This window comes from Propithecus coquereli, unplaced genomic scaffold (genome assembly GCF_000956105.1).
Source record: "Propithecus coquereli isolate 6110/MARCELLA unplaced genomic scaffold, Pcoq_1.0 Scaffold619, whole genome shotgun sequence".
NCBI lineage: Eukaryota > Metazoa > Chordata > Mammalia > Primates > Indriidae > Propithecus > Propithecus coquereli.
This window is the reverse complement of record NW_012152163.1, coordinates 633,654-647,169: the sequence shown is the minus strand read 5'-3', so window position 1 is coordinate 647,169 and position 13,516 is coordinate 633,654. Positions and strand designations below refer to the sequence as shown.

The 13,516-nt window shown below is 40.0% G+C and overlaps 1 protein-coding gene across 2 annotated transcripts in view; it reads right to left on the bottom strand.

Moving 5' to 3' along the window:
• FAF2 (Fas associated factor family member 2) overlaps positions 1–13,516 on the bottom strand; it is a 55,754-nt gene that overhangs the window by 7,142 nt on the left and 35,096 nt on the right. For both annotated transcript variants that reach the window (XM_012659487.1, XM_012659488.1), the window contains exons 3-10: positions 12,070–12,204; positions 10,538–10,614; positions 7,906–8,044; positions 6,297–6,382; positions 6,116–6,207; positions 4,186–4,363; positions 2,172–2,343; positions 1,435–1,578 (exon numbers count right to left, since the gene is read on the bottom strand). In XM_012659487.1, the coding sequence (XP_012514941.1) occupies positions 1,435–1,578; positions 2,172–2,343; positions 4,186–4,363; positions 6,116–6,207; positions 6,297–6,382; positions 7,906–8,044; positions 10,538–10,614; positions 12,070–12,204 (1,023 nt within the window). The remainder of the gene's footprint in view (positions 1–1,434; positions 1,579–2,171; positions 2,344–4,185; positions 4,364–6,115; positions 6,208–6,296; positions 6,383–7,905; positions 8,045–10,537; positions 10,615–12,069; positions 12,205–13,516) is intronic.

Here is a 13,516-nt window from a genome sequence, read left to right as displayed (position 1 = left end):
ATAGCGAGACCCCATCTCTACTAAAAACAGCAAAAATTAGCCAGGCATGGTGGCATGAGCCTGTAGTCCCAGCTACTTGGGAGGCTGAGACAGGAGGATTTTTTCAGACCAGGAGTTTGAGGTTGCTGTGAGCTAGGCTGATGCCACAGCACTCTAGCCCAGGCAACAGAGCAAGACTGTCCTCCCCGCCCCCCCCGCAAAAAAATCCGAAGTTGGAGACATGAGTACTTCCCCCAATATAAATAAATGTATAAATGAAAGAGAAATAAAACAAGGAAGCTATTTGCTTCTCTCTCACCAGGATGCCTGATACTTTTATTCTTTATTAGTTCTTTGAGTCTTACATTCCCTACTGGCCAGGAAGCGCTGTGAATTCCAGAACCATGTCTCACTCATATGTATAATCCCTCCAGTGTCTAGCTCAGTGCATGACATATCTCTAGTTTAAAGTTATTAGAGGACAGAGTATATTTCTGTTTTACAAATAGGAAGTCTGAAGCCCTATAAAAGATTCTGTAACTTGCCCAATGTTCTCCAGTTAACCAAGGAGAAGCAATGAATGTGCTACCCAGCCTCACTTGACTACAGTGCATCCTCATTTCTATAATGAAGTTTACTGTTATTTCAAGTGATAAGGGAAATGGTAGAATCTAATATAGCTGTAAATTTGGAAAGGCAACATACCAACTCTCAATATAAGCAGAAACTTTCTGTTGGTTATAAATACCAAAGATAATAATTAGCATTTCAGTACTTACTACAAGCCAGGCACAATGGTGAGTATTTTATTTTATAGATATCGAACATACAAGGTAGCCTCAGAAAGCTGAGTGTGGTGGCTTACACCTGTAATCCTAGGTACTTGGGAGGCCGAGGTGGGAGGACTGCGTGAAGCTAAGAGTTCAAGACCGGCCTGGGCAATGTAGCAAGATCCCGTCTCTTAGGAGAAAAAAAAAGTGGGGCTTCTTATGGGCTAAGTGGGTCAGAAGGGAGAGACAACTGCATCCCAACTGCAAATGTACTTATATTCAGATGTGTAATTCTAGTGCTTCTGGGTTACAAGAGATAGAACTTTCTCTATAGAGCAGGAGTTCTGGTGGGATTATGAAGCCAAAGTAAGAAGAGAGCATGGAAGAGCCTCCTACCCCCAAACACAGAAATCTTTGTGGGACTTTTTTTGTTAGCAGAGCTCAAACATTATCATTAAAAAATCTTAAAAACTGCTTTGAATTGGAAGCTGGAACTCAATGAACCTACGACAGTTCACTGTACTCTTCCTGGTATCCACTCATATCAAACCCATCTCTCTCTCTCCTTCTGTTCCTCCCCTGCTCATCAGAGCAGCAGATACACCAACAACACTCTCAAAAGTCCATAAAAGCTTCCAAATCTACAGCCCAGATGCTACATACGCACAACTTAGGTGGTCCTTACTGTTAGAGACTGTGAAAAGTGGAATCGTCTCTCTACTCGAGAATCATTGGGTAATTTGAAAATGATCTTGACACTTTCAGGGTCATCAGGGGAAGGCTCAGGGGGCAAGCACTCCAACTTCCTTTCCTTTTCCTCCTGTAAATTCTGTAGAGACACAAAACAAAGGGGAGGCTATGGTACAAATAGGGAAACAGGAAACAAGAAATACAATGACCATGTAGGTTTATGGTATGGTCAGAAGAAAAATTAAAATTAATGACTAAATGTATAACAAAAACCTCTTGGTAAAAGTCAGAAACAACCTAATTCAAAATACTATTGCATCTTATGTATTACTTATTGACTATGTTTAGGTATTTATCTGAGGAAAAAGAGAATGGGAGCTGGGCGTGGTGGCACAAGCCTATAGTCCCAGCTACTTGGGAGGCTGGGGAAGGACTGTCTGTTGCAGTACACTAGGTGAGGGTGAGAGAGAGAGAGAGAGAGAGAGAAAGGCGAGGGTCGGGGGGATGGCTAAAAGACACCAGTTAGATTAGAAGTGGCAATACATAATCAAACATAATCAAACAAGATCCTAAGTAAAATGCCATATTGGCAAACACTAAGAACGAATATTTAAACAGTAAGGAAAATTTAAATCACCCACAATCCCAACATCTAGTTTTTTCCTTTCACATTTATTAAGACCAAGACGACAAAGTCTCAGCAGTTTGGGAGCCAGGACAAAGGTTCATTACCCGCCGCCGTCTCTCCTCTGCCAGCTTTTGCTGTTGCACCTCCTCCTCCTTCCGCCGCTTACGCTCCCGCTCCTCCCGTTTCTTTCTTTCTTTTTCCTGGTCAGCCCTGAGAGAGGCCAGGTAGGCCTCATCTTGCTGTTGTCTCAGGACCTGGGTCTGGTTTCTTTCTTCCCTGTGAACAGATCGAAAACATAAAAGGAAAACAGCAATCTCACAAAGTTCTGTGTTTTCTTATATTGAAATTTTGGGTTTGGGCGGGAGAGAATAAAAATGTTGATAATCTTGGCAAATGACTATTTCACACTACCATAAGGGATCCCAAAAGCAGAGCATGGCAGAACCTGAATGGGCTGTCTGTTTTCTCAGTTTAATTTGGCAGAAAAAGAAATGGCAAGCTTCCCTCTCCCCTTTTGTCTCTTAAAATAAAATTTTATCTTTTTTCCAAATTCTAATAAATGTAACAGTATTGTTATTATGAAGTGATCATCAACATCATATTTTACAGGTAAATACGCTTTTGGGTTATTGCATTTTTGTCTTTCTTTCTTTTTTTGCAACAGGGTCTCACTCTGTTACCTGGGCTAGAGTGCAGTGGCATCATCATAGCTCAATGTACCCTCAAACTCTGGGGTTTAAGTGATCCTTCTGCCTCAGGCTCCCAAGTAGCTGGGACTATAGCCACATCCCACCATACCTGGCTTATTTTTCTATTTTTTTTTTTTCTGTAGAGATAGGGTCTTGCTCAGGCTGGTCTCAAACTCCTGGCCTCAAGCAATTCTCCTGCCTTGGCCTCCCAAAGTGCGAGGACTGCAGGCGTGAGCCACTGCACGCAGCCTGTGTTGCTTTCATAAAACCAAAAATCCACACATATACACACCAACACACACATTGTAGAAGATGTGAAAACTGTAGATAATGTTATTCAGAGCCACAAATCAGAGAAGACACTAACACTTTGGTTTATTTCCTATTTTCTCTCAAATTTTTGTTTTCTCTTACAAAGAATGATATGTAGCCAATCAAAATGGTTAAAGAAATAAGATATTCCTGTTTTATACTTTCTTTAAAAATTAAGATAAAACTTACATGCAGTGAAATGCACAAATCTTAAATGTAGAATTCAATGCATTTTGATAGAAGTAACCACGTAACCACCACCACTCCAATTAAGATAGAACATTTCCATCCCTCCAGCAAGTTTCCTCTCCTATACATTTCTTACATGGTTAAAATCATATAATATTTACAGAGTTTTTATCTTGTATTTTTCTAAATTATAACAAACATTTTCCCATGTTATTAAAAGGTTCTCATAAAATTTAAGTTTGTATAACTTTCTTGAGGGCATTTTGGCATAATGAATCAAAAGCCTTAAATACATTTATATTGTCTGACCCAGAAATTATACTTCCAGGAATTTTGCCTGGTTAAATTATGGTGTAATTTGATAACGGAATGCCATCCAATAATTTTTAAAAAGGGGCAGAATAATATTTAATGATGAGGGGAATGACTGTGACATACTACTGCATTTAAAGGGCTTATAAAATAGTATTATTCCAATTTTACAAAAAATGTATATGTATAGAGAGGTATGAATATGTATAAAAGGAAATATACCAGAATGTTAAAAGTGGTGGTAGGATTATGAGTGATCTTTAATGTTTTCTTGCGCTGTGGTTTTCAAATTTACTATAATTAATGCACATAAATAATGGCATTTATAACTATTCCATATCTTTTATATTTAAGTTCTTTATATCATGCTCAGATATTCTAAATGATACAATATACATTCTTTAGCATGGAGCCCTATCTTTATTTTGATTCACATCTCTAAGAACAGATCTGATACAGAGTAATTTAGGTCAAAATATGTAAATATTTTGACACTAAATGAGCAAAGCTTTTGAAGTTGCCTCAGGCAGGAAAAAAGTCAGGATTTGTGGAGCCCCAGGTCAGCCCTCCAATTTTACAATTGGTCTGTCTGCTCCAGAAAGGAACTCCCTCGTACCTTTCTAGGCGTTCTGACACCAGGTAAGTCTGGTTGGCATCCATGATAAATGTCAGTTGGTTAATGAGGTCATCAGGTTGAATGAGGCCTTCTAGTCGTCCCACCACAGTCATCCTCCGATCCTTCAGCATAATCATGGCCAGGAATGGATAGGTGTTCTCTCGTAAAGCCTGAGAAACTGACAAAAAGACCCAACAGATCAAGGGCAGGACTTGAGGATACAACAGATCAACCCTTAGACTTTTCACAATGACTGAGATAAAACTGTTTTAATATCGGTTGAGAAAGAAGGGAGGTGTCATTTACTCTCTGCCTACCTATTTTCCTTCCTAATTTCTTAAGTCTTTTCTTTTTGTTAGACATTAGTGTCCCTATCCCTAGGAGCTTGATTAGAACAGGGCAGGGTTTTCTGGTGGAGGTGTGGTTGTTGTAATGATGCTGGGGAAGGTCAAAGAGTTCAAGGATAATGTCTACTTAGTGGTAGGAAAAGGATCTTTAAAGAATGTGGCTACTGCTTAGCATAGTTTTTCCCTAGATGAGAGTCAAGCCTAAAAGGGGACAAGACTGCAAGTGTTAGCCTTATGTTACTGGTGATGACCGCCATCATCATCTTCTGACTTTCTTCCTATTGCCTAACCCCTTCCTTACCCCCTTTCCCTATATATCTTTTCTTCTATCCCTAAAAAGGCTAGTTTCTCTGCTCCAAAGGAGTTTAGAAAGTTGGTCTCCAAATAACCATGATTCTACTGTAACAAGAGTTTCTTTATGGTGAGAGATTTTATAAACTTCTCTAAAAAATATCCGTAGTCTCCTCCTATTCTATTCACAATCCCCTCACCTCCAAAAAGCCATATTAGAATGGCAAAACATATGCTGCAGGAACTCATCACATGTTTAAAAACAATTAGTAAAGATTCAGATTCTGGAATGCAGGGAAAAAAACTGCTGCATCTTTGGTTCTCAAGATCTGGCACAGTGCCTGGCATGCTAGTGTCCACTCAGTGTTGGTAGCTAGAAGTAGCTGCAAAATGACTGCATTTTCCTTGATCTACCGACTTCTAAAAATATTTAACTCCAGTTAAGGCTTATTGTGAGCAAGGATCTGAATTTCTGCAACCATATCAACACTCAAGGTACTCAAACAACTAACTGTCCAAGAAGCTCTATTAAAATTGCTGATGAAGAAAATTGGCCGGGCGTGGTGGCTCACGCCTGTAATCCTAGCTCTTTGGGAGGCCGAGGCGGGCGGATTGTTTGAGCTCAGGAGTTCGAAACCAGCCTGAGCAAGAGCGAGACCCCGTCTCTACTAAAATTAGAAAGAAATTAATTGGACAACTAAAAATATATAGAAAAAAATAGTCGGGCATGGTGGCGCATGCCTGTAGTCCCAGCTACTCGGAAGGCTGAGGCAGGAAGATCGCTTGAGCCCAGGAGTTTGAGGTTGCTGTGAGCTAAGATGATGCCACGGCACTCTAGCCGGGGCAACACAGTGAGACTCTGTCTCAAAAAAAAAAAAAAAAAAAAAAAATTGCTGATGAAGAAAATAAACTCTTCAGTAAAAAGCCCATCAAGATAAGGCAAGCTGCTGGCCAGCACTGGGTACTTTTAAAAATATAACAGGCTCTTGCAATGGTTAACTGTAAAGAATGGGCTTTAGAATCCATTTAGACTTGATGCCACTCCAAAACTTGCTAACTGTGTAATCTTGGGCCAGTGGCTTAAACTCTGAGCCTGATTCCTAAACTATAAAGTGGAGGTAATACAACCCTTATCTCTCAGGACTGCTAAGAAGATTAAATGAGACAATATGAAAAACAGCAACTAGCATTATGTCTACCAAAGAACAGTCACATAATGGCATGGTATGTCTTTCCAGATCATTTCAAAGATACTCCAACAATCTCAATGAGGCAAAGAGAACATGACTTACCCCTGTATCCCTCAGGTTTGTTTGTAGAGCATGCCCAGAAGAGCATCCTAGTGTTTATCAGTGAAATAACTTCAGGTGCACAGAGTGTGTTGCTGTGGAAAGGGATGAAAAGAACATGAGAACAACTTGCTGACTACAAATTGCCAGCAGAAAAGCTCAGAAAAGAGAAGGGCTTACTTACCGACAAAACTCATCAGAGTCCTGGTGATCATCTCCATGAAGATAAACCAAAAGAAAGCGAAGCTCCCGCTTGGCATCATTAAGTGCCTGTGAGAAACAGAAGATCAGTAATTACTATGATGACTGTGCCTCGAGCTTTCAATTAGGCTAAGGGTCCTAATGGATACAGCTATGTATTTAGGAACAAAAAGAGAAATAAGGAAAAAAGGTGAGCAAGTAAACAGATAATTCCTGGGCTCCTACCTTCACACCCCTGGCATTTTTCCCCCCACAGAAAGTCCATGCAAACACGCTTTAATGAAAAGGTTTTAGTGTTGTTAGGATTTAAATTGACCAGGCACATGAGAGTAGACAGGCTTACAAGTATAGGTCCCCAACAAATCACAGAAAAGTCAGCTGTCCCAACAGTCTAAAGGACGATAAAAACAGGAGAACCTGATCTTATAAAAAGGGAGGTGACAATTTTGCCACTTCACAGCTATAACATCCTAGTAAGTAAAAATAACTGTGAAGATGAGCCTGATTCCAGGCGACAAACCAAGCCGGAATGGAGGACTGTAGGACCCAAAGGCATTCCAAAGAACACAGGGCTTAAAAGATCTCCAAAGACAAAACTAGTGTCCAAGACTCCTGTGTGTGCTTCTGCATGTGCACACTCCTGAGCATATTACACTCTGAGATTTCCTGAATGGCCAGTGGTGGTCTACCCTCATGATCATAGTAAAGAGGATATACATGAGATGTGCTCATTTTATTCATCTCTGTATCTCTAGCACTGAGGACAGTGCCTGGTATATGGTAGGTGCTTAGTGTTTGCTGAGTGGGGTGGGAGAAAAAGCAGATGTGGGAAAATCAAAGCAGGAAGCAAGGGTAAATATTTTTCTTTCTCCAGACAGATTCAGAAATCCTGGAGGCTGCAGAACAGAACCACCCTTTTGCCTATTCCCACAGTTAATTCTACATTTTTCTCTGGCAAACTAACAGATATGCCTAACACCTACAGAAATCTTGCCCTTATTCAATTCTGTGAGAGATCAAAGAAGATTTAGGTTTTACCTTCAAGGGGCTTATGGTCTGGTAGAGGCGATTAGACACGAACAAAAGTAACTATAATGTAAGGAAGAATGTGAAACTGCTATAATTTTTTTACAAACCATGGAAGAACAAAAGGAAAGATTAATATTTTAGATTGCAAGGTAGGGCAGGATGGGGCACAACAATCAGCAATGGTTGTAACAGGAAAGTGACATGAGCTGGTTGAAGGATGGGCAAGATTCCAATTAGCAAAAATGTGAGGAAGGCATTCCTGGTGAAGGGACCAGCAAAAGCAAAGGCACGGGGGTAGGAAAGTACAGAGTATGTTCAGGGAATGGTTTAGCTGGAACCTAGGGTATGGGAAAACAAGTTATTTAGAAAAGACCTCAAAAGAAGGTTGGGATTAGATCAAGAAGGGCCCAGCTAAAAGATTTGGTCTTTTTTTCCCTGTAAGCAGTGAAGAGCTATTTAAGGTTTTTGAGTAAAAGAATGACATGATCAGTGCTGGGCTATGATTTCCTTTGAGGACAGAATCATTTCAGTAAGTTGGCATCTATATGGTTTGTGGCACTGACCTGGCTGTACGTTCCCTGGTAGAAGACAGGGTGTGCCCTCCCATATTTCTCTTCAAAAGAGTGCATAAATGAAACAATGTCCCCAACGGGGTCAGTGACCCGGCTGCGAGGGTCAGGCCGTATAAAACGAAGAGCAAACCTGGGGAGGAAGGAATAAATATCACATGAATCCAGCTTACTGTAGTGCATATGGAGTGGGCCAGTTTGTACAGATTCCTATAATAGAGCCAGAGACAATGGCAACAAAGGGAGGTGAATGGTCTGTGAGTAGACCATCAAACCTTAGGGTCTGACTTAAAGCCACAAAGTAGCTAGTGTTGGTCCACTACCTATTCAAAAAGAATGCAAACTACTAGGATTACAAAATCTAACACTGGTCTAAACAAATACTGAATAGTTTTTGCAAAAAATTTAGGGCCAGAAGGGTTGAGAAGGGAAGACACAGTATCCAAAAAGGTCATGGGTCAGGCTGTGCACCCAGGCTCTCTAGAATGGCACTGGCTGATACAGGAGCCACTAGTCACATGTGGCTGTTCTACATTTAAATTTATTAAATTAAATATAATTAAAAATTCAGTTCTCAGTCACACTAGCCATATTTTAAGTGCTCAATAGCCATATGTGTTTAATGGCTTCCATATTAAACAGTGCAGATACGCAATGTTTCCGTCATCAGAGAAAGTTCTATTGGACAGGGCTGCTCTAGAACAGAGATCTCTTTCTGGTTGTCCTACTTGCCTCTCCTCTTTTCTGTTTTCCTGGGATTCTGAATTTTTAGTTCATACTCCCAAGCCATTCAGATTATAAAAAGGAAATTTAAACCTGAATTTGTAATCAGGACTTACTTGGTCTTCAAAGGGACAAGTAAATTTTGCTGATGGCATCTATGGAGGAAGTTATAAATCTGATCCAGAGTACGCTGGCACATTTGGAGTACTGTCAGCTACTATAAAGTTAAGGATGCATTACCTGGTGGTACCACACATCTGTTTCTAAAGAGCCCATCCTATCATATTTGTCTAGCACCATTTATCTATCCTTTGGGTTTCCACAGAAGGCAATGAGGCAGAGGCCAATGTGCTATATAACATTAAACAAGTTGCTTGGATGATACAGCTGCATTTAAATTAGTAACACATGCCATGCATATTTACCCCAGAAAAGCAAACGATATTCATTTACTTGAAGAATTTTCGGCACAGAAAAGGTGACTAAACTATGACACTTTCCTTACCAAATCTTGAGCAAGTTCCTTATCCCCTCAACAAATTCCCCATGTGTATACAATTCCACTTGGAATTTCTCCCGAGTAATCAAATCAAATTCATTGACACAAACATTCCAGAGCAAATTAAAAACACAAAATGTAAGAAGTTGTGTACATGGGGGAGCGGTTAGAAATCCTTTAGAAGACTGATGTTTTGGCTACTTTTTAAGAAATTAAGTATTTGGGGATTATCTCTTTAAGTTTTCAAATTCTGGTGAATGGATAAAGGTTTTAATTTTTTTGTTTCTCATTATAATGTACTCCCATGGCTTACACGATTTAGGACAATCAGTGTTTTTAAAGAAAAATAGAGATGTCAACTCAGCCATCATCTTGATTTTAAAGGTTTCAACATGCCCATCTTAAATAAAACAGGGATGGAAACAGTACCAAGAGGTTAACTGGTGACCATTAAGAACTTTGCTAAAGCCAGGAAGCCATTACGTAGGCAGTCTCATAAAAAGCCAATGTAAAAGGTATTATCTGACCCTTGCACTTCAGCTATGTTGTCTTCAGCTCCAGCCTCTGTTCCCTAGAGCAGGGCAAAGGTTGTCCTATATTTGGAGGGAAGTAAGGTTTCCCTGAATGCAAGGCCCAAGTCACATATTATAGCTCCATCTGCTGGCCTGGATGCCCATAAACATTTTAGCTCTCCATAAAGCTAGGTGTGACTCTAGACCAGATACCCCAAGCCTGATGTGCCAGGAAGTTGGGCCTGACTCAACATTTTCTGGCCTTGGACACTCTGTAGCTTCCAATGATGGGCTCTTTGAATGGTAAATGAAGGAAGCTAGAAGACAGGTGAAGGTATGAAGCAAGTGGGTGTATATACAAAAGGGTTTCAGTGTCAGCAACCTAGGGGCTGCCAGGGCAGTGAATAGGTACAGAAGGAGTGTCTAGAGAGGTGCGACTATTGTGGGAGGCGGGTAATCACAGAGCAAGAGAATCTGTTGGAACTGTGAGTAGTCAGATCGAGGAGTAATGGTTTTAGGAAAAAAGTCCTAAGGAGTGTGAAGCTAGGAGATAATGGTGGTTAGAAAGGAAAGGGTGTGGAGATCAAATAGAAAATGTAGAGGTGACAAACATGGTGGGGGAAGCGGGGGAGACCGATAAATGTATGCAGACTGATTCTGGCAAACAACAGTAAGACTAGTTTAAAACAATTCCATTTCACAACACCTGCCACAACGCTTGAACAATTTAAAATATTTTTATACAATATTAAAAGACAGTTCAGGAAGAGTATTCAACCTGATGACAAACTGGCAAGTCAAAATTGATAGAGCATAAAAATTAATTCTCGTCTAAGTTTCAGCTCCAAAGTCTACCCTGTGGCTACTAATACATAAATGCAAAGGTACGTACCTAAATATATCAAGTATTGTATAATAGGTAAACCGGAATGGAAGCATTATCAAGTAATAACCCCATCCAAGCAGCCCCTGAAAAATTCAAAACACAAAGTTAGAAACAATTCCCTCAATCCTTAATACTTTACCAAATGGCTAGTTCAAATTTTCTCACTCTTTTTTGTCCTTTCACTTGGTTTCTTCTACAACACAGTTCTCTCTTCCTGGCTACCTCATCTTTCTTAAAAGCCACTGTCTTTGATCTTGATCAATTTCATTTAATACTATCATTTTTCTTTTTTTCACATAATTTTTGTATTAAATCTGCTTTGATATTTTTTCTGCAGCCACCTGTATCAGTTGTCAAATTCAACTGTCAGTTAACGTTCTCAAATGATAAATATTCTTTCCTGTTCAGATATAGACATCAAAATATGGTATACAGAAGTAGCAGGAAAGATAACCACTACTACTATCCTTAGACAACTGTATATAAATGATAAATGATTATATTAATCACAATGAGAAATCCTGATATAGCTGCTAATCTTAGTAATAATGCCAATTATTAACAATATTGATTTAACTAGTTATTTGTTAATTATTAAAGCTAGCATATATACAGGGCTCTATAGTTTACAAAGTGTTTCTTAGACATCATATTATGTTAACCTAAGACCCTTTCTGTCAGGCAGCTCTGGAGCCCCTGGCTGACATAGGACCTTGAAGATATAATATTTCAGAGTACCTCAAAACAACTCCTTAGAAACATTTTTTAAATGTCAAGTACTCCACAAAAAGGTATGATGATGCAGTAAATTCTAACTGCTGCAAGGTTAAAGGGAATGCTTTCTTAGGAATCTAAGTGCAAGTGTAAGAGGTGAGTGTAACACCAAGGATAAGAAACAGAAACTCCAAGAAGTTCTTTAGAGGTCGCTATCAATACACACATCTTACTTCCCTAACTAGACTGAAAGAAATTAAATTTGAAATGGGAAGACTGGCTATTCATGTATGGATCCCCAAAAGCAAAATACCAGGTTATTTTGTTTTTCTTTCCTTTTTTTTTTGTTGCATGTCCTTCCAATAAAAAATAACAGGTTATTAGAGCACTCCTAAATACCTGTTGAGTTTAGGTGAACCACCTTCTTGCTACTAACCCTTCAAAGCTAATTTTCCTCAGTAGTAGCTCAAAATTAAGTAAACTAAAGCAACAAAGAACTAAGTAAACAGATCCTAACTTAACGAAGCACAGAAAACACTCTCCAAATAACTTGCAAAGAATGGAAATGGAAAAAATGATTCAGTGGTGATAGAAGCAACTCCCTCCCCCTCAAAAAAAGGAAAAGAAAAAGAAAAAATGAATAGTTTCTAAATCAATTCATTGAGGAATCAAGGCAAAATTATATATACCCAAGGGGCCAGGTCTAACTGACAGGTTTACATTCTGAATATTTCTTTTACTCCAATCATACAGAGATCAATATAACCAAGCGAATGAACTTATAAAATAAAAAAGGGGGAAATTCCAGCTACAAAATAACTTGCCCTTGGTTGTGGTCTTGAGACAACATAGCTGTAGATCCTGTGGTCAGCTGTATTAACCTGCAGGGGGCGGGATGGAGGTGGGTTGAAAACACTTGGTACACCCTCTTGCTCATTCAATCTGTCCTGCACAGCAGCCTGAAAAGGAAAACAGTAGCAAGAGTTTCAGTGATGCTCAAATCAACCCAGAAGAGATGAAGTAACTACTGCTTGGCATGCCAAAAGAGGGTGATCATTAATACACCAGAAGGATACTTGAGGAGCGTATCTTCATGGACCTTTTAACCTGCTGTACTGGGAGGCAATCTGGGGTGACGGCTCCAGAATGTATACGTGGTAGAGGAGACCAGAGAATTTGTCTGGAAGCTACATTTATGCAGCAAGCACACTGATTTTATTCAGATGGTATGTATTATCATATTTAGGGTAGCTGGGATATAAAGTCCTTCACTGCACAATCCCAAGAAAAGCCGTCCATAGAGAATACAATGTGGACAGTGCCGCTGGAGTTATGCAATGAAGCCGTCCTGACGAGTGGTATCTGATGAAGGGCACTGGAAGGTATGAATCCTAGCTTCATCACTCAGAAAAGTTACTCAACATATTAGCCTCAGTTTCCTCAAGTGCAAAATAAAGGAAAAATATTTCTCAGAGTTCATTTGAAAATTTAATGTGTCGGCCATAGATAAAGATGCTAACAGAACTCCTGGCAGATAGCTCATACTCAGTTTAAAAAACTCATTCTCTTCTTAACTCTGTCTCTGAAAATGGATATTTGTCCTAGTGGAGTAAAAAACTTGCCATTACCCAAAGAGATGCCTGGCCTTTTCCTTCGGCTTCTGGGAGGTAATCTATGTCATGTCTGATAGGAATGTCTTTGTTACTATACTGTGGGTTGGAGCTGTGACACCTGATAGTCTTAGGGTGAAAGCTGGCCACACCAGAAAGATAATCATGGACTTGTGTGGAGGCTCACACCTATAATCCTAGAACTTTGGGAGGATTGCTTGAGCCTAGGAGTTCAAGATCAGCCTAAGCAACATAGTGAAACCTGTCTCCACAAAAAATTAAAAAATTAGCCCAGCATGATGGTGTGCACCTGTAGTCCCAGCTACTCGGGAGGCTGAGGCAGGAGGATCACTTGAGCCTAGAAGTTTGAGGCTGCAGTGAGCTATGATCACACCACTGCACTCCAGCCTGGGCAACACAGTGAGACCCTGTCTCAAACAACAACAACAACAACAACAAAAAGAAGAAAGAGGCCGGGCGCGGTGGCTCACACCTGTAATCCTAGCTCTCTGGGAGGCCAAGGCGGGCAGATTGTTTGAGCTCAGGAATTCGAAACCAGCCTGAGCAAGAGCGAGAGCCCGTCTCTACCAAAAATAGAAAGAAATTAACTGGACAACTAAAAATATATAGAAAAAATTAGCCGGGCATGGTGGCGCATGCC